General features: G+C 37.4%; 1 protein-coding gene across 1 annotated transcript; it reads right to left on the reverse strand.

Moving 5' to 3' along the window:
* Positions 1-16729: 16729 nt before the first annotated feature.
* LOC140877238 (AT-hook motif nuclear-localized protein 10) lies at positions 16730-22612 on the reverse strand. The gene is made up of 6 exons (XM_073280770.1): positions 22477-22612; positions 21418-22035; positions 20616-20668; positions 18150-18281; positions 17803-17964; positions 16730-17366 (listed from the first exon to the last, which is right to left on the reverse strand). Exons 2-6 carry the CDS (start codon positions 21893-21895, stop codon positions 17127-17129), a joined length of 1065 nt encoding a protein of 354 aa, XP_073136871.1. The 5' UTR covers positions 21896-22035; positions 22477-22612; the 3' UTR covers positions 16730-17126.

Genomic DNA, 22612 nt, shown 5'->3' on the forward strand with positions numbered 1-22612 from the left:
ATGACAAAAGTAGCATTCAAATTTTAAGCGTCATTTTTAATACAGATTAATTATAGAGAGAATCTCGCGTATCAATCGTGTTTTTCGTTTTACCGTAATAAAAATAGTTATATATGTTTAAAGTGATAAAATATGATTTAAAAAACTTTATTATACAACCCAAATGAAAACAATTACCCAAAAAAGTAATCTTAAACCAAACCACTAGTAACATTTGCTCCCAGGTCCATGTCACCGATCCAACACCGATCTATCTCATGGTCAATCTGCAAATCTGCGCCTCTCGAATGGGGTGTCTATGAGAAAAACACAGATGTGAGTGATACTCGCTCAAGTATGTAAACACGAGTATACAAATTGACATGATGTATGCAAAATAAAATGACTAGGTGTACTGATAACAAAATCAATCTCCCTCAAACTAAGCACCAAGGAGTGCGTAGTGCCATCTGGAAATCCGACCGCGCGGGGTAGTTCACACACTCGTCAATATCACCGTAGTGTCGGTCCACATCATCACGATGTCTCCAAGTGTCAGACCATACATAAGGGTGTAGGCTGAGCAACTGTAGTAACCCAGATACCATTTTAAGATAATAATATGTTAAACATGATTAAGGGTTGGTAATTGATCTATTTCGGAGTGTTATTGGACTTCGAAAGAGGAATTTGGGCTTTTGACTTTGGGCCAGATCGGAACCTCCGTTCCTGATCGGAACGTCCGATCCCCGTGCATCCGATCTGCTTCCGAAGTGGTCAGGATCGGAGCTTCCGAACTGGGATCGGAGCTTCCGATCTGGCCCAAAGTCAAAAGCCCAAATTCCTCTTCCGAAGTCCAATAACACTCCGAAATAGATCAATTACCAACCCTTAATCATGTTTAACATATTATTATCTTAAAATGGTATCTGGGTTACTACATTCTCCCCACCTTTAGATATTTCGTCCGCGAAATAACATCTAAAGACAATAAAGATAACAATATGAAACATCAAACTATGTCTTATTACAACAACGGTAATTACATCTTATATGGTAATCAAAAATACAAAGCAAACAATTCAGGATATTCTGCTCGCATACGACTCTCAGTTTCCCAAGTTGCTTCTTCAACGCCTCGGCGCTGCCACTGTACCATCACAAGTGGTATAGTCTTGTTCCGAAGAACTTTCTCCTTCCTGTCTAGGATACAGATTGGTCGTTCAACAAAAGACAGATCTGGCTCTAGCTGAATATCAGTAGATTGAATCACATGAGATTCATCAGCTATGTACTGTCGAAGCAACGACACATGAAAAACATTGTGTATACTGGAAAGAGATGGCGGTAAAGCCAAACGATAAGCAACATCTCCGATCTTCTCCAGTATTTGGAAAGGCCCAATGTAACGAGGAGACAACTTGCCTTTCACACCGAATCTCATCACCTTCCTGAAAGGTGATACTCGCAGAAAAACATATTCACCAGGCTCAAACTGAAGTGGCCTGCGGCGAATATTCGCATAACTGGCTTGTCTATCTTGAGCAACTTTGATCCTATGCTTGATCAAATCTACCTTGTCTACAATCTGCTGCACCAATTCAGGACCCTCGACTTGCCGTTCCCCGACTTCATCCCAGAATAACGGAGTACGACGCCGACGACCATACAATGCTTCGAAAGGTGCCATATCAATACTACGATGATAACTGTTATTGTAGGCAAATTCAATCAAAGGTAACTGATCCTGCCAAGATAAACCAAAATCCATGACAGAAGAACGTAGCATATCCTCCAGCGTACGAATAGTGCGCTCTGACTGCCCGTCAGTCTCCGGATGATACGCAGTGCTCAAACTCAGAGTGGTACCCAACGCCTGCTGAAAACTACCCCAAAAACGTGAAGTAAATCGCGGATCTCTATCACTGACAATACTCACTGAAATCCCATGTAATCGCACAATCTCCTGGATATATAAGCGTGCCATGCGATCATAAGAATATTCCCGGTTATAAGGAATGAAATGTGCTGATTTTGTCAAACGGTCAACAACGACCCAGATAGAATCACACTGACGTGACGTCATAGGTAAGTGGGTGACAAAATCCATAGTTACGTGCTCCCACTTCCATTCGGGAATCTCAAGATTCTGCAGTAATCCACCTGGTCGTCGATGTTCAGCCTTGACCTGTTGACAAACCAAACATCTCGAAACAAACTGATAAACACTTCGCTTCATTCCCTTCCACCAGAATCTAATTCGCAAGTCCTTATACATTTTCATACTTCCAGGATGAACTGATAATCGACTCCTGTGAGCTTGAGATAGAATATCATTCCTGAGCTCCGCAACATTAGGTACAACCACTCTATTGGATAGGCACAATAAACCATCTGCCTGAAAATGGAATCCAGATGTATTAACTCCATTGGCTAGACGTGCCAATCGCTGAGTCTTAACATCAGATATCTGAGCATCTCTGATCCGAGAATACAATGCTGGCTCAGATAGAATAGTATACAAACGAATCCCATTCCTCCCTTTCTTGTGCTTGAGCGTAAAACTCAATGAACAGCACTCTTGAATCATATGAGATATTTCATTAGTCTGAAGTGCAGACAGTCTCACCTGCCGACTCAAGGCATCAGCAGTAAGATTAGCAGAACCTGGATGATATTTGATTTCACAATCATAATCCTTCAGGAGATCCATCCAGCGTCTCTGTCGCATATTCAACTCTGCCTGAGTGAATAAATACTTCAAACTCTTGTGATCCGTAAATATCTCAAATTTCTCGCCATAAAGATAATGTCTCCAAATCTTGAGCGCAAATACAATGGCGGCTAACTCGAGATCATGCACTGGATAATTACTCTCATGCAACTTCAACTGTCGAGAAGCATAGGCAATAACATGTTCATGCTGTGTCAAAACACATCCTAACCCCTGACCAGAGGCATCAGTATAGACAACATAACCTCCTGATCCAGAAGGTAGAGCTAGCACAGGTGCAGTAGTAAGACGTCTACGCAGCTCGTGAAATGACTCCTCACAATCCGAGGACCAAATGAAGGCAACATCTTTCCGTGTAAGCTGAGTCAAAGGCCTGGCCAACTGTGAAAACTTCTCGATGAACCGACGGTAATATCCCGCTAGACCCAAGAAACTACGAATCTCAGCAACCGTCGTCGGTCGAGACCAGTTCAGCACTGCCTCTATCTTACTAGGATCAACAGATATCCCTTCATTAGAAATCACATGACCGAGAAATACTACCCGATCAACCCAGAATTCACACTTGCTTAATTTCGCATATAGCTGCTTATCTCGTAACGTCTGTAGAACAATTCTCAAATTCTGTGCATGCTCATCCTTGTCATGAGAATAGACAAGAATATCATCTATGAAGACGATGACAAATCTATCCAGATAATCTCGAAATACCTGATTCATCAGATTCATAAAGACTGCCGGTGCATTCGTCAAACCGAATGGCATCACCAGAAACTCATAATGCCCGTATCTGGTCCTGAAAGCAGTCGTAGATATATCTGAGTCTCGTACCCGCATCTGATGGTATCCAGATCTCATATCTATCTTCGAATAAACAGAAGTACCCTGTAGTTGATCGAACAGATCATCAATCCGCGGCAAAGGATACTTATTCTTGATGGTGACACGATTCAACTGCCTGTAATCAATACATAATCGTATCGATCCATCCTTCTTTTTGACAAACAAAACAGGTGCTCCCCACGGAGAAACACTCGGACGAATATATCCCTTATCAAGCAGATCTTGCAACTGCTGTTTCAATTCCCTCATCTCTGACGGTGCCAGACGATAAGGTGCTCGGGATATAGGCGTAGTTCCTGGTACTAGATCAATACCAAATTCAACCTCGCGAACCGGAGGAAAACCAGGAATCTCATCAGGGAATACGTCAGGAAACTCGCTGACAACCGGTAGCTGATCAATACCCGTACTACTCATGGACATATCAACTGCATAGATGAGGTAGCCCTCCCCACCTGACTCCAAGACATGACATGCCTTCAGAGCCGAAACAAGTGGCATCGGAGGTCGTGCACCCTCACCATAAAAGTACCAACTATCACCCTCAACGGGATGAAACTGTACCAGACGCTGATAACAATCCACAGTAGCGTGATACAAAGTCAGCATATCTATTCCCAAGATACAGTCAAAATCCATCATCGCTAATATCATCAAATTAGCCGATAACACATTACCCTCAAACTCCAGAAGGCAACCCATACTAGACGCTTAGTTACTACCTCCTGCTCCAACGGAGTAGATACAACTAAATCCATATCTAATGATACATAAGGTAATCTATGTCTCTTAACGAAGCGACTAGAAATAAAGGAATGCGATGCTCCCGTATCAATTAATACAAGTGCAGGAATACCACATAACAAGAAGTTACCTGCCAACATGCGATCGCTTCCCTCAGTAGCCTGCTCCTGAGACAGAGCAAACACCTGCCCTTGAGTCTGGGGACGATAACCAGAAGAACTCTGTGGTGCTGGCTGCTGACGTGGAAAATTAGAAGCCTGAGATCCAACCTGGGATCCCGATCCACTAGCAGAACCCATGCGCTGAGGACAATCTCTCCGCAGATGTCCCTGCTGACCGCAAATATAACAAGCACCAGTAGCTCTCCGACATGAAGCTACAGGATGCTTCCCACCACAATGGCTACAAAACTCCTCCTTCTTCTTCTTCTTCCCAAAACGGAACATACCTCGTGAACCACGAGATCCAGATGAAGTAGTAGGAGTAGAAGAAGACGTAGGTCCGGATTGCACAACAGATTGAGCTCGAGGCTCAACAAATCCACTAGGCTGTGCTGGCATCATCAACTGTCCACGCCTGTTGCTGGTCTCCACAAGACGGCAACGGTTCACCAAAGTCTCATAAGACACCGGGTCATCACAGACGACAACCTGAGAGTAGATATCTTGGTTCAGGCCTTGCAGAAAGATATCATATTTCGACGCATCACTCTCATTGATATGAGGACTGAAAGGTAGCAGATCAAGAAATCGCTGTTGATACTGATCAATAGTCATTGATCCTTGCCTCAAAGTAAGCAACTCCATAGATCGTGCTTGGCGAACAGCCGGAGGAAAATACAATTTCTGAAACTCCCGACAGAAATCCCCCCAAGTCACCTGTCCTCTCTCAGTACGTGCCTGAGCAACCTTGGCATCCCACCAAAAACGTGCTCTATCCTCTAGAACGAATTCTAGAACTTCCAGTTTCTGCTCCTCAGTACACTCAAAAGCTCGGAACGTGCTCTCAAGTTTAGACATCCAGCTTCTAGCTTGTTCAGGATTCTCGCCTCCCACTAAGGGTTTCGGTCCTACCTGCATAAACTTATTAATAGTATAGCGACGTCGACCCTCATGAGGACGATGTTGATCATCCTGATGATGATGGCGACGATGATGATGACCACCTCCCTGGCCAACACTACCGTGACTCTCGTCAGCCATATCCTGAAAAGAATTGCACATTAAAATCCCAAATGCGCAAGAATTACTCAAGACTAAACTAAATCCCAAGTACTAATCCCAAAATCTATGCATGCTCTGATACCAAAAATGTAGTGACCCTGCATGGAATCACCTACTAACTGGCAACTAATAGCATGCATTAAACTTAATACAGCAAAATACTTAACAGAGTAAAAACGTGCGGAAACATAATCCATAATTTACATATCAGCTTAGTAATATAATCCAAGCTTAAATCTGTAGTGATACAACCATATCGAAATTCTTAAAAGTAAACATTATACAGCTAATAAATCGTGTTGTATAAAAACTTTCAAAGCTCCTGCTCCCTAGTCCTGCCTTGAACTACCAGCTCCGTCCATCCTGCGACCTGCCCCATGGAATAGGATGTCCAAGATAACAACTAGGACGTGAGCGCTACGCCCAGTACATAGACATGAGTAAACATATGTATATAATGCATGCAACATGATGACTGGTACAGGGTCATCTGAAAAGTCATGCTCAGAACCGGCGCCATATGAGTGCTGCCACCGCACGGATCAACCTCTGGGTGCAACCACACTCGTCTAGTACACCAGAGTAGACAGACATAAATGCCCCCGCCGTCGCGGTACTCTCAGTGACAGACTATCGAGTATAGAACTGAGCGGCTCTATAGTCAGGTATAACAAGGTATAGGCTCAACGTGTATATGCACATGACATATGGATATAGAAAGCGGTAAATCATCGGACGTTCCGATCAGGAACGGAGGTTCCGATCTCAGCCAGCCAGCAATTCTCGATGACTCAGCCGTGAGTTTTGACAAGTGTTGATCGGGGGTTCGATCGGAAGTTCCGATCCCGGAACGGTGGTTCCGATCCCGACGTGTCGGACATGCACAGAATGAGCTGGAATCGGAAGCTCCGATCCCGAGATCGGTGGTTCCGATCGTTGCCGAGATTTTGGCTATAAATAGGGCTCATTTGCTTCAGTTTTGAAATACGAATTCCCGAGTTTCCTTCTTCAGTTATATAGTGTGAGATATACACTTGAGGGCCCTATCGGTTATAATAGAGGTTCTGGAATAACCAAGGTGTGGTTATAGTCATCCGGGACTAGCGACTCCAAAGGGCTAACTACGGACGAAGGTATGGTCCGGGAATCTATTTAAGTTTTGGGAGTACTTATTAGCTTAGTTAAGGCTTATAGAATTTATGTAGTGATACGGTGAACTTTTGAATATAGGCTTGGAACCTAGGATCTATTATACTTGAACTAGCCTAGAGGTACGTACACATTGACTGAGATTGCCAGCGAGTATACATGTTTATATGTTGCATTTATTTGGCATTATTATATGGCATGATATATGATTTACCGCTTTCTATATCCATATGTCATGTGCATATACACGTTGAGCCTATACCTTGTTATACCTGACTATAGAGCCGCTCAGTTCTATACTCGATAGTCTGTCACTGAGAGTACCGCGACGGCGGGGGCATTTATGTCTGTCTACTCTGGTGTACTAGACGAGTGTGGTTGCACCCAGAGGTTGATCCGTGCGGTGGCAGCACTCATATGGCGCCGGTTCTGAGCATGACTTTTCAGATGACCCTGTACCAGTCATCATGTTGCATGCATTATATACATATGTTTACTCATGTCTATGTACTGGGCGTAGCGCTCACGTCCTAGTTGTTATCTTGGACATCCTATTCCATGGGGCAGGTCGCAGGATGGACGGAGCTGGTAGTTCAAGGCAGGACTAGGGAGCAGGAGCTTTGAAAGTTTTTATACAGCACGATTTATTAGCTGTATAATGTTTACTTTTAAGAATTTCGATATGGTTGTATCACTACAGATTTAAGCTTGGATTATATTACTAAGCTGATATGTAAATTATGGATTATGTTTCCGCACGTTTTTACTCTGTTAAGTATTTTGCTGTATTAAGTTTAATGCATGCTATTAGTTGCCAGTTAGTAGGTGATTCCATGCAGGGTCACTACAGCAACCCTACTCGAAGGCTATCACGAAAGAGATATGGCTCAACATGAATATGCACATGCAGGAAGGGGTGGCAATGGATAGAGTCTAAACTCGTCCCGGCCCCGTATTAATAGTATAATACAAACTAAAAGTCAAATAATGTAGTAACCCGAATTTTGTTTTACGTAATATGGCTAAACATGTTTAAAGAGGTAAAAACATGATTTAATAGGTTTTATTATGTTAAAAATAAGTGAAAAATCAACTTCGTCGTGAGGCGTCAAAGTGTTGTTGACACATGGGCTGCATGAGAGATCAGACCTTCCGAAGTCGAGTTCGGAGCTTCCGAACTTGTCATCGGTGCTTCCGAATATAGACGGTGTCCAGTAAAGTGTTTAGAAATGTAGGATCGATGCTTTCGATTTAGGGTTCGGTGCTTCCGAACCTGAGCAAGATTGTACTTGATCAGTTACCATTCATTTCATTTTCATGCATCATGTCAGACTGTGTACTCATATTTAGTTTCGCTCATGTCAGTGTTTTTATCATGAACATCTCATTAGAGGGATATGTTTCTAGGTTGTCTGGTATTGGATCAGTAGTTGGTCGGTGACCAGGACTTGAGAGCGGAGGTTGTAGTTGGTATTATTATCTGACTATTTTCGATTGAGTTGTATTAATCATTTATCTTGGATTTTCATATTAATTCCGGTTTTATTCTGATGGGTTGGCATTTAATTAAGTTTTCACAGTAATCTCTAATTATTTTTTTTGTTTAAGTTAATTGCATGATAAGTTTCTGTTTAGTATGTGATTCGGGACGAATCACCACAAATAAAATATTTTTACATCCAAGAAAGATCGCATAAAATTAATAAAAATTATTACATAATTTTTTTATATTTATGTCATTGTTTTGGTTCGGTTTATTTTTATCAAAAACTTCAAGCAAATTAATTTTTTTTGTTTAATTGATGTTAAAACCAATTCAATGTGGTTGGGGAGTTGCTCCTGTCTAGGAATGTAATCGAACCGAACCGAGCCAAACTCTTGAAATTTTGGGCTTGGATCGTTTATAATCGAGCCGAGCTTGAGGTTTATTTAACAAATATATTTGTAGCTCACGAGCTTATTCGAGCTTTTATCGAGCCTAAATAAACTTAATAAATATAAATTATAAATATTAATTAAATTTATTAAAAACTACATTTTATGTTTATAGAAAAATATAATATTCTCATAAAAAATTTATAATTTTATTATGATAATAGATTTTTATATATTTTAATCTATAAATTAAATATCAAAACTATTTTTTTTTCATCTATGAGCTGAATCACGAGCCTACTAACGAATATGTTCACGAGCTAACGAGCCGAATATCGTAAAGCTCGAGCTTGGTTCGTGATCTTAACGAGTCTCATTAAACGAGCTCAAACGAGATTTTATCAAATCAAGATTCGAATATCTCATGAGCAGTTTGGTTCATTTGCATCCCTAATCCTGCCAAACAAAAAAGTAAAAAGTGAAACCAAACAATGGATAACTAAAAAATTTATTTAAGTTGCGTTGTTTTTTTGTTTTCGTAATTTGTTTTAGTTTTTGAACATATGTTATAGTGACTCATCGCGAATCATCTATTAAATAGAGAATTAAGCATGTGATTAACTCAAACAGATAAACATAATCAAATATAATGCAAAAAATAAAAAAAAATTCATGTGGTATGCAACCGAATTTAACTGAAACCCAAAAAAACAGATTATATATAAAATCCAAATGAAAACAATTATCTCAAAAAAATACTCTTAAACTACACCACCGGTAACCTCTACTCCCAAGCCCTAGCCCAGGCCGGTTCCGTCATTGGTTTGCTTTTGTTTTTCATGAATCTTACTTAGAAAGACTGAAGACTGGTTTCAAGTGTTGATTACCTTTATCAACTTTTAATTTTCATTCAAAGTGGCTTCGGACACTCTTTTCATATTATCATTTTCATTAATTAATCAGTAGACTGAGTTCACCTTGGGACCATCGAGTTCTTTTCGTTGTAGGCAACTTGCTTCCTCGACTTATCTCTTAGGCTTAGTATTTCTATCTTTAATTCCTCGAATGATTGAGATAGCTTCTTATAGTATTTAGCCATATCATGTAATGCAGTGACTAACTCATCACGTGTGAATTCACTAGAGTCAAATTCAAATATCTCATCAGTTTTTTCTTCCGGTTTAGAATCGGCCATCAAGTATTGAACCTTCTCCTTTTCACTTTCACTTGAAGAGCTTTCCGACTGGTTGAATCTGAATCTGAATTATCCCACTTGATTTTACTTTCATCAGCAACCAAAACCCCTATCTTTCATATTCTTGAAAGATCTTCTTTCATCTTTGGACCATCTTTTCTCAAATGGTTTCTTCTCCTAATTTCTTGACCGGTTAAAATCTGCAATAAAATGGTATTTTTTGTCGTATGGTTTGATAAAATTATACTGATTTTTACGCATGAAATTATCAAATTTTTTGAAAAATAGGGACATTTCTTTATTGCTCAACTGTTATGTAGATTTTTTTCTTAAGCCCTATTCAACTGTTGGACTAGCAACGGTTGCAAAAAGGGCCTTTGTTTGTTGTGAGATGGATGGATCTTCTTCTGTTCGAATGCTCGGTTTGAACTCATAGGACTTGAGATTAGCAAACCGATCATGTAGTTCTGCTTGCTTAGGACTTTAGATTCTCGCATGGCCAGAGTCTTCACATCTCATTCTCTAGGCAAGGCTCTAATCACCTTCAATACTATCTCACAGTTAGAATAAAAGTTATCTAAAGCAATACGTTCACAACAATATTGTTAAACCATTCATTAAACTCAGTCATGGTTCCCTTGGATTCATTTTAGCACTGTCAAACTTTTGGATGACAATAGTGAGCTTGTTATCTTTGGTCTGGTCATTTCCTTCGCAAAAATGGGTAACCTTCTCCCAGATCTTCTTAACGATTGTGGAGGCTTTTATCTTACTAAACATGTTTTTGTCTCGTGTCTTGTACAAGATATCATTGGTCACGTTTTCAAGATTGGTCTTCTTATCCTCAGAAGTCTATTCTGATATGTGTTTTCAAACATTTGAGATCCTCCTTCTGTAATAGAAATGATTGTATTGGCTTTAAGGATATTCATTGGACCATCAGTGACGACATACCACATGTCATCGTCTTGAACAGATAAATGTGTCTGTATACGAAGTAATCCTCCTTTGAGAACATAGAGATCTTGTTAAATGATGTCATAATGAGTATAACATACTTTTAAAATATTTCAAATATTTTTTCAAATAAAGCGGACAATCTTGTTAGGGTTAGATAAGCAACACCAATTTTCTTAGCCTTAAAAACTGTTTGGACCACAATATAATGCAGATAAATGGTCCAAGAGTTTTTATGACTCTTTTATGCTCAAGTAAAAATAGTTAACAAGATAATATAAACATATAAGTAGATAACACAAGATATATAGAAGTTTGAATGTAAAATCCTGCTATGTTTTCCCTTCTTTCACTTAAAAAAGAATTTACTAGAAGACAACTAATACGATTTTTTGTATACAACTCACTCCAATCGTAGGACTTATCCCTTGCTTAGACTGGAACTCCTAGTCAACAACAAATTAATACAACATGTCTTAACACCAATACAAATACACAAATTTGATATAGAATGAATGCTCAGATTCAAACTAACGAGCAATTTCTTCAACAGCTTAAGGTGAACGATTGACTCTAGGCCCTTAATGATCTGATAGGTTGTTGCGTGTTGGCAAGTTAAGCACAGTAGATGATAAGCTTTAGAGTGCTCAGAGAAAATTATAAGCATGTGATTTTTGCACATAGATAACTTTTTGTTCTAGTGTGTCTTCAAAAATTACTTTGCATCCTATATTTATAGGTTGCATGGCGAATGTTTGACTGCACTCTTCATTAAATACGAGGAGTAAATATGTCTAGCTCATTTCATTCTAACTCTTTGTATCTCCTTAATAAATGCGAGACAAGACTTTTTTTTCAAAATATATGAGAGCGGTTATTGCAACTGTTAAATTGAACTACTCGCAGGTACTATTTTTGACAAAGATTTAAATGTCTGAATCTTGCACATTTATGGCCATAAATTTGACTACTCTTAAAGTATATTAAGGGTGACTTTTCTTGCACAAATATTGAAGTTAATTAACCAGTTCAATGGTATCTTCAATGAAAATAAACACTCATCAGTTTGAACTATTAGGACCAGTTGACACATTGCGTCAACAGTTTAGGCTTTGAGCGGTTTGAACTTATGAGCAGTTCAAACTTCTTAGGATGTTTGAGCAGTCTTGAACACATCCGAACTGATCTTGGACTGCCTAAAATGGTTGAGCAGGCTTGATCTAACTTGAATAATTTTAAATTGATAGAACCATTTTAATCTTTTGAATTGTTGTGTGGTTGCGATCTTGAGCGGTTTGAACTGGTTTCTTCTTATACAAGTAATGACATTTTGACCAATAGTAGTGGGATGTTTTATCACCAAAACTAAGGGATATAACACAATTTCAATACACCTTAATTAGATTTCAGTTTTGGATTGGATTACATTTTCAATCCGGTAAATCTAAAACCGATCCAATCCGATCTTGTACATGATTGGTTCGGTTTAATCACCTTAAAATCTGGAACTTGTTTAATGTGGTCTGGAACCATTCCAACCTGACTCATATTTATAATTAAAATAAATATTTTTGACATAAAAAATAATATTTTGTCATGGTTCGGGTCGAATAGGAAATTTGTCTCACAAATTATCTCATCAAACCGTCTCATATGCATTTTTATGTAATATATGCATACATATATATATATATATATATATACACACACACACACGAGTTGGATGAAATCTGAAATATTTCTCCCACAAGATTTTTTGTTTTGAACTTAATTCTTCCATATTAACTTCACCAAATTTGCTGTTATTTTGGTAATGGACTTTACATGGTTCGGGTCGAATAGAAAATTTGTCTCACAAATTGTCTCATCAAACCGTCTCATATGCGTTTTTATGTAATACATACATGCATACATACATATATATATATATATATATATATATACACACACACGAGTTGGATGAAATCTGAAATATTGCTTCCCCAAGAGTTTTTGTTTTGAACTTAATTCTTCCATATTAACTTCACCAAATTTGTAATATTTTTGGCATAAGAGGTAATGTACATTTTCATGGGTGATCCAAATAAGTGACCTGTCTCACAATATTGACAGTAAAACCGTCTCACCGTACCAGAGTATTTGTGAAATGGAATATTATGAAGACAATAATACTTACAAATATTTTTATAAAAGCGTTTTTAAGGTTCTAAAATTTGTTTTAAAAAACGCATTTACAAGTATTCTCTAAAAACGTTTTTATAGTTAAAAAATTATATGTTTTGATTTACATCATTGTTTTTATTTCTAAAAATATCCAAAAATATCGCTCAATATATAATTATTTTAAAAAAATTAGAAAATTTTGTACAAATCTTACCTAAATACATATCTTTAAACTTTAAGAGAAATGAACTTATTTATTTAATTTGCCAATACTAAGGTAGTACTGTTTGAGAAATCTTCTAGTAAGCACTTCTCAACTTTTTGTTAAGTAAAAATTGAAAAATACTTTCTAAATTTTTTCTAAAAAATTACTCAAATATTCTTTAATCATTCTATTCAGACTATATGCTTAGCACATGCAATTTCAAATAAACGAGGGAACTTCTTAATCATAAATTCAAAAAAATACAAATATTTTTAAAATATTTGTCGAAATCACCCATCTTCCGTCTTTTTATACATCTCAATCAACAAATCATATGCCTCTCTCTTTCACAGTGAATGATAAAATGACTTGTGACTCCGATCCGTATAAACGTTTTAGAAATCGACTAGGTTATAATGGTGAATTTCCAACCCTTGTCTTTGTTCTTGTATGGATTTCAATTTTAATCACATGCATGTCAGGGTTTGCCTCACATGGGGGCCAATATTTTTTATATACTTACACCAAACGATTCTTCCTTTTTTTTTTTTCTTGTTTTTTTTTTTCGAAACCCTAGGTGAACCGTCGAAAATACGTACTTCATCTTTATAAAAAAATTAAATAGATGTTTTAGTACTTCAATTTTTGTAAAAATACATGATTTACCCTTATTGACACTAATTTTTGAACACGTGTTTATGTTACGACTAAAAAACAATTTTTTAAACAATATTACGTAAAATATACAAAATAGTTTTTTTATTGATCTATAATATATTTCATGTACACATAAATTATATCCATCGAAACATAATCTTTCAAATCCAAACATGCATCGAGGCTGAGCAAGAAACCACGAGATTTTGCTAGAAGATTCCATGGTTCCTAGCTTGTATGAGAAAATCTCAGATCATTAATGTTGGACTTCACTTTGGTATATTGATATATTCCACGGGATGAGCATCAAACACTTGTTCAAAAATTCACCTTAGTAAAGGTATATCTTGAAATTATTATAAGAACTCAAGTGCTTAAATGTCTATTTAATTTTCATACAAAAATATAATTTTCAATATTTTACACGAAATTTTGTTGAAAAAATAAAAAATAAAAACCTCTACATCTAATTTGAACGTTGTGATTGTACTGAAAGACACTAGTGCTTGGTCTCATGTGGCATCTCATGCACCGAACACACCTATATTCGATTTTTTTATTTTTTTATTATTTTTTTAAAGACAATCATTGTATTAAATCGAATATGTACCTTCACTCTAGTAAGTAACAGGCGTGTCCGCGTGTTTTTGTAAGATTCAATCCGCGTCACGAAATAGGTCACACTAAGTCTCAATTATGCACGTGCTACCTACCCAGTATTAGGTAGGGGTAAAGTGTAAAACATCATTGCTATCGAAGTGATGTGTAAGTTGGTGGAACAAGGAAGCACTTGATCACTAGTTAGTTGTTTGATTTTCACCGTCAACATTTTATTGGACAACATGTTACGCAGGACTTGTCCAATGCAGTTTTTCTGACTAACATAATTTGCAGACTATTATGTTGATCCGAGATTTATCCAATGTGCGTCAAAAAAGTAGCAAATGTGGGACGTATGGATTCCAATGTCATAAAAAATACAATACATTTTAAAAAAATAAGAGTCAAACATCATTATATAACTTTAGTATTTACGGCTCAGTCTATGCTGGCAGACGGGCACTGCCCGATCTGCCAGCATCAATGGCCCGGATCACCCGGGAGATCACATCATGTGATCTCCCAGGTGATAAGGGCCGTTGCTACCCCATCCGAGCACTGCCCGATTGGGGTAGCATATACTGCTCCAGTATTATTCACATATGGCGTCAGAGCAAACCGATGATAGAATGATCAAGATTATGAATTTATCATTGAAAACTTTATAAATAGAAAGTTCATAATCAATTTTTTAAGTATTTGTAAATACTACTTAAATCGTCGGACTAAAAGTATGTGTGTAAAAACTTTATGAAGTAAAGTTCATAATTACTCTTTTTAAATATTTATATATATATGATTTTAATATAATGAACACCTATATATGTGAGTATAATTGAGTTAACGTTTTGTACATCTACATCTCAGACTCAACTGATGTTCACATATATGCCCACAATGTGTGCTCACGGCTCACCATACCATATTACTATTATTTTGTGATCTAAAGACAAGTGAGAGGCCGAACGGATTCTTAGGCTGCTCATTTTGTGCATATAAATTGTGTATTATTTATCACCAATCTATTGATATTAATGATAATTTAAGCCACCCACTTCAATAAAATTCACAAAAAAATTATGGAAGGGCAACAGCAACAATTACGCAGAAGCAATGTTATAGAACAAACAGATCAAATTGGAGCCAAATCAGCAGAAGCAAAGATGCCATTAGAGAGAAGTCCATATTTGAGGTACACCGATTTGCAAGATTATAGACGCATGGGATTCCTCGAGTCGAGGAATCTCAGCCCCCAGGGTGGCGGTGCCGCCGCCGCCGCTGGAGGAATTACATCTACGCAGACCGCCGGAATCGACAAGACCTTGAATTGATCGATGGATCATAAATAACTTCCCCGCCATATTGTTTTTCAATTTTTTTTGTTATTTTCATGTTTTGTTTGTTTTGTTTCACTAATTTGTTTGATTCATTTTATTTACAAAATGTATCACATGATGATATCACACGCGATTCTTTACGGTATAAACTTTTATATGAATTGATTATATATATTTGTTAGCAGAATGGCGTCGAATTCGATGAATATAAAATTGCTCTCATGATAATCACATGTAAAAATACTAATCTATATATATATATATATTTTAATCATGATTCAGATGGATTTGTCGCATGCAAATTTATTTTGATCTTAACAATAATTTAATTAAATATTTCGCTATCGTCAATAACACCCGACCGACGAATCGTTGGCTTCTCACTAAACTTTTCCTTTTTTTTTTTTCTGAAACTTTTTCAATACCCAAGAATGTCGATTATGTTAACATAGAGTTGGTGTCATCGTGCTGCATCAAATGGTTCAAATTTAACTTGATTATTTGAAGTTCATGCATTTTATGTACGTCATACGTCCAAATCAATTTTAAATTATTGCAATCAATGTCAAGATACTATCCTTATGCTAGTGGAAAAATTTGGCACATTCTTCCACTACTTTGTGACCCAAAAAAATTTATGGATAATAATATAACTAGAAAAGTGAATATATATTGCAATTAAGTAATTAACCATTGAAAACATGAATAAAAAATTTAGATAATATATTTAAATTAATGGTGGATTAACTTAGAAGATAAAAGATTTCATTCACATAATATAAGAAAATAGAAAGTGAGGAAATTCATAATGAAAACTACATATTTATAGATAAGAATAGATTAGCCGATAATGTGTAACTTATCCAACACCAAGATCTCAGATATGAAACGATGTCTCAATTCAAACCCTGACTCGATTATAACAATTTTCTCCCCTGTACATAGTGGAAGATATACTTCGGCCAACTATCATTATGCTTGGTTGTGTGAATTCATCGAGTGAATAAATTACCTCCAACCCAAACGCACCAGAATCTAATGTAAGGCAAACAAATTAGATATTTTTTCATTCAACATGCTGGTCTAGGCCGCGCCACCTAACCCCGCGTTAAAACATGAATGCGAATGGATGTGATTCACCAAACGTCGATAGTACAAGAACAGCGAAACACAGCAGTTGAGTGTTCAGGTGATGAAATTGGAAGATGAGTACCCAGGGCCAGTAGAATACCAAAGGTCGCATCAACTACAACATCCTTAAAAAAAAAAAACTAGTGTATCAAATGACCAAGTGCCCAGGTCCACTTCATTCATGCCCATAAATTAGAGTCTAGATGCAAAGCAGGCTGCGGTTCTTAATCAGATAATTAAAAAACTACAGAGATTACTTCTACTTCTACCATAAGTTAGCTTCTAAGATGGATTATTTTCAAGTAACGGCCAGCGAAAGATAGTGCGAAAAAGATCATTTCCATGGCATCCCCGATATGCCTTGGAGGCTATTATTTATGTTACAGCCTCCTGAACTCAGATTGAGAGGACTTGCAGGCCCCCCAGAGGATTCGCTGAGGGTTCCTCGAGATGGTGAGCTGTTGGCACCTGAAGCACCACCCAAGTTAGCTTTTGGCAGAGCAAATAAAGACTCCATGTGATTTGCAGATTTCGGTTCCTTTCGACCATCTGCGAGAAAACTTCCAACTATTACCTGCAATAAGCGAAAAAAAATAATTTCACATAATGGAACTCCATAAATCACTTTTATATGTATAATGTGCACCCATAACTCGAATTACAGTCGAACAAATAGTGAAAGCGACAAAAACTCTTGAACAACTTGTTTCCTCACAGTATAGAATCATTAAATATAATTCGGGCTAGGAATGGCCCCGCACAGATGCACTTTAGATGCACTTTAGACGGTAAAAAACCATTCAAGGATTAGTTCTGCTGTCTTGCCCTCCGATATTTAACAAATAACCATGGGTGGAATGATAGTTGATCTCTGAATTTTCCAAATAATTAGTGTAAGGCTGTTATATGTAAAGCAACTGATACTACCAGCTATGGGATACATATAAAATTATATTCGCAAATCAAGATCTTGGACAGCTTTCTTCTAAATTCTAATCCATATAACCAACCTGCACAGGGGAACCGGCAATAAGCAAACCAGCTACACAGCCACCGAAAACCCTTCCATCAGATCCAGATAACGTGACACTTAATCCACCAATTCTGCTTTTCTGGCCAGAGATTTCTGACAGCAGAAACGAGCCAGATAGGGACAATATATCAAATCGCCCCTGCAGAACAAGAACAAATTATAACAAGGAAAACAGGGACAGATTTAATAAGAAAACTCGGGTCCAATATCCTAGTTCGGTTGTTGACCTCTAAAGCGGAATTTATCATGCTAATGAGTCACTTCTAGAAATAAAAAATACGCTTCACAAGCCAGCAATGGTAATATAGATTTAAAACAAGAAACCTGATAAGTTGCAGTTCCACCAGATGTTGCAGCTTGATGGAGAGTCACGTCTGATATTACACCACTGCAAGATAAGATGCAAACGGCCCTTGGACCATTCTGAGAAAATGCCATTATTTTTGAAGATACATCCTGAAATATCATTTGCTGACTTTTAGTTATGCAAATAATATAATCTGACTGGTAATTTGTACAGGCAGGGCAATTCTTCCCGCGGCCCGAAACGGGACGAGTTCAGGGGTGAGTTTTTGGGTATATCTTCGGGTTTGGGGATTTTTCGAATCAAATTGATAACGGCTATCCTCATACCCTTACCCGTCCGAAGATGATGATGATAATTTTCATAACAATTAACAAAAAAGAAAAACAAAATTAATAACCTTCAAATGTCGTTCACTCAACCCGTTGCCCTAATGATAATGTTGTGGTTTAATCTTTTTCTTTTATTAAACTATGAATTACCAAAGTTTGTATGTTTAAATAATATTAGTATTTTTATTATATAATTGGATTCTTGTATCAATATTGTCTGAGTAAATTTGAAGTTTTTTTGTCTAAATGAGTATTTGAAGCAGTGATCAAGATGATTATTTAATTCTCGTTGGGTCATGAATGCAGGGATGAGAATGACAAATCCTGTCTTCCACATTACCATTCCTAAACCATTTGTGTGATGATGAGAAGTAAGATGGAATTTAATTCGCGGGATTGGAGATGGAGTTTCCTCAACTAGAAAGAAACGGGTATGGGGGCGGGAATGAAGATATGTTTTAGATTCGGAGACAGAGATGACATCACCACCCCCTTCCCATTGTAATCCCTAAATTTGTATCTGAATTCTGGTGACACACGCCAATATCTTGTTCATTTAAAAATACCTCTAATTCTCAAGTGAACCCAATTCTTTTTGGGAAAAGATGGATGCAGAAACAATTCAAGAGCAAATAATCAATAGCAAAATGTGTGCCACAAATCTAAAATTGATCCAAGTAAAGTGCAGACAATTAATGGTAAAATGTGTGCCATAAACACACAAAATAAGTGTTGAAGTGGCGTGATACATGAAGTTGTGAAAGACTATAAATTACATACTGCTCTTCAAGAGGAGTTAATAAAACAAGCATGCATTGACCAAAAAGAAAAGGTCCTCGTGCATTGCACAACCAACAACAACAAAATAACAAGTACAAGGGAGCAGATAATGTTACACATGGATACATCAAAAGGGATCATGAACCAATTCAATTAGTCCATTCGTGTGAAACTACATGGAAGTGTAGAAAGTATTACCCTTCAAGATCATGATGCCAAAAGAAATAAAACTGCTGATAAACTACTTCAAATTTCACCCAGTAACATGTTGAAATTATAGATTATACACGAGGACTTCAGCAAATTGTTGAAACCCTACTTGCCAACCAAACAAATTAGGTCAATTAATCATAAGATTTGAAATACTAACTCAAATATCTTATTGTGTGTCTTTGAGGCAAGCTCACCTAAATGATTAATATTTTGCTTAAATGAAATCAAATAGGAATCACACTGTTCTACTGGTTAGTATGATGTAGAAGTCCCTGAGAAGGAACATACACTAGAGATGTACATATTTCCCACAGAGAAGCCATTTTATCCTTGCCAAGGTAAGATACTGCTAGTTTGGATATATATACCACTCAGTGACTTGATCTAAGTGGCAATGCATTGCAAAGAAACTTCCTCTTTTTCCTACTCGGCACTTCGCGTGAAAGCCAAACTTTCATCCATTCATCTGAATGCTTAAACCAAATACTTCTTGTCCATTCTAACTTCTAAAAACAGATGCAACCATATTGTAAATAAATGCAATAAATCAAAAATTGCATGACAATACTGGGAAGGACCCCTAGGGCCCCCATTTGTTCAATATCTCTATTAAGCATCAAATTCCTGTCATTTCTGTTTAAAAATGCATTTTAGTATCTAGTCTCTCTCTCTTCCCCAGCTCTTGCATTGGCTGCTAATCCTGCCATACCTAATGCATAGAATCACCTTCATGACAGGTAAAGTTTTTTTCCCATTATTAGTGGAATATAGATTTTAACTTTTCCCTTACCATTAAATTGAGCTTAAGCTTTACAGGGGAGAAAATATCACAGAGACAAGAAAGCCAAGTCATCACTACTATCATATAAAAATCTGATCCACCATTCTGCAGATACCAAAGTTGAACGGAATCATGATCTTAATTTGATCGATGCACATTGAGATGGTAGACTAGATTCAAAGCACTAGTTGTAACGTAATCCTAAGAACGATTCTAAAAGAAAATGGGATAGGACACTATGAATCTTGGTTTAACTCCATGTTCTTTGGCAATAATGAAATATTTATGGATAAACCCAAGTACCCAAGTCCCAACATAAAGGAATAATTAATAGTTTTTATTCATTAAACAGAAATTAATGCAAGAATTAAAAGGTCAACCTCTCCAGCCATTACGTTGATAACATGAGGTACAAATCCAATACCAGTCGAACCTGCAGGCATAACTTTATGTTAGAGTTCATCGATGTGGCATTCCTCAGAATGATGATCAAACAGGGGGCGTTGATACTCAACATGTTCAGCAGCTTAAATTTTAGAACCACAATCAAGTTTGGAATCTCACAAACAAAAGCAATAACCGAATATAAAGCATACAGTTGTAGCAAAACGGGGAGGAATTGAAATTATTCACTGTTTTTAATCTTAATGTTAAAGATATAAATAGTCTATCAAAAGATTGGCTACAGCAAAAAATTGGAAACCTTAAATAGATAGCATTAAAGAAAAGAGGAAATGTTTTTAAATTATTTGGTAACTATGAAATAGTTACCAAAACCTGGAGTGGGTCAGATCCAAAGGCCACAAAGATCCACCACACTCGTGTACGTTACTTAATTCCAACATTCATATAATATATTATTCGCTTACCATTTTGCTATGTAATCCGTTCAATAAAAAAGTACTGTGTCATACAACCCACTTGCATTACAATATTCTTCGATTGCAGCACCACAGATTCTACCGTCTATCAATACATTTTTATGGATCATGTACTGTTTCAACAGCATAAAATAAAACAAGAAAGTAAGAAAACCAAATCGAATCTCATACAAGCGCAAGAGATATGAAGTCCAAATCGAATCACACACACAGAAAAATAGCCCATATTCCCTGCCACTCGTGTAAAACCAATAATCTTTATATAAATAAACATTCTTTATGACAAATATTAAATTTTTACCTAAAGCTTCGACTCGTTGCTTCTTGTTTTTGGAACCAGGAGGTCTGCCTCTGGCCTTCTTGGACGTGGGAGAAGCCGATCCACCCATTGGTAGCTGGGAATCCTGCTGCAGCATTGGTGGAGGCGCCGCCTGTGGAGAGAACGTCTGTGACTGTTGCATCGCGACATCAATGGGCTGCTGTCCAGAAGCCACGCCGCCATCAACCCCATACTTCCTGGGCCTCCCTCTCTTGCGTTTCTGCTCACCGGCACTCGAGTTCATAGCGTGCTTCGTGGAGCCGGCAGAGATGGACTGGAACGGCGGCGGTGGCGATGCCATTGGCCTGTAAGTGGCGGCCATGCCTTCGGTTGTGTAGCCCATGCGCATGTCATGATCCAGCTGTGGCTGTGAAGCCACCGAAGACTGCACCGCGCCCGGATAGAGAGTGGAAGCTCCGGTGAACTGCTCACGGTTCGACATCGCGGTAGTTTCAGACATTCTGCCAGATTCCCGAAATCACCCTTCGAGATTTGCGCAAATTACTCGAGGACCACTGAAAATAGTCAAAGGAAAGGCAGATCTCTTCCGCCGCAGTTCCGCCGCAGCAGCAGCACTAGCTTCCTTTGGAGTGTTAAGCCCTAAAACCCAGACATTTCGAAATTGCTTCAATTCAAATTTCAAACGACACTCGACTGAAGCGCGCGCATGCACTAAAAAAATCGATGAATTTTCATTCTGTTCGAAGAATTAATAATTCGAGAGATGAAAATTTAACCGGAAACACCAAAATTCGCCAACATTATGCTCGGGAAAAAATAAAAAGCAATAAAATCAGTGTCGCGAAACTGACAATTGAGAAAAGATAAATACAGTGAAGAAGCGAGCTGTAAATGCCACAGCTTGCCTGCTGTAAAAGATTCTACCATAAGCAGCAAGCCATCAAATTTCAGAAAAAAAAAATATCAAAAAAAAAAACTCATTTTTTCCGAATATTTTAATCTTCTCGAAATAGTATTTCTCAAAAATTGCACGAAAATGAAAAATTATCGAAAAATAGAGAAAAATCGTAAACATCTTACCAATAAATTGGAGAAATTTTGTGCAGCAGCGGAGGATTAAGAGGATCAAAACGGGAGAAATACTCAATTTTAGGGATTGTGAACAGAGATAGAAAATTAGGTTTTGCTTTGAAAGCTACCTGTAAAATAAATATTA

The sequence above is a fragment of the Henckelia pumila genome, chromosome 1 (genome assembly GCF_033568475.1).
Source record: "Henckelia pumila isolate YLH828 chromosome 1, ASM3356847v2, whole genome shotgun sequence".
In the NCBI taxonomy this organism is placed as follows: Eukaryota; Viridiplantae; Streptophyta; class Magnoliopsida; order Lamiales; family Gesneriaceae; genus Henckelia; species Henckelia pumila.

What these genes read in the sequence shown, in the direction of transcription:
- LOC140877238 (XM_073280770.1), bottom strand. Translation starts at nt 21,895, where the DNA reads ATGTCTGAAACTACCGCGATGTCGAACCGTGAGCAGTTCACCGGAGCT. An exon ending in GCAACGAGTCGAAGCTTTAG is followed by an intron (nt 20,669 to 21,417) that starts GTAAAAATTTAA and finishes TTATGCCTGCAG; the next exon opens with GTTCGACTGGTATTGGATTT. An exon ending in TTGCCGGTTCCCCTGTGCAG is followed by an intron (nt 17,367 to 17,802) that starts GTTGGTTATATG and finishes CGCTTATTGCAG; the next exon opens with GTAATAGTTGGAAGTTTTCT.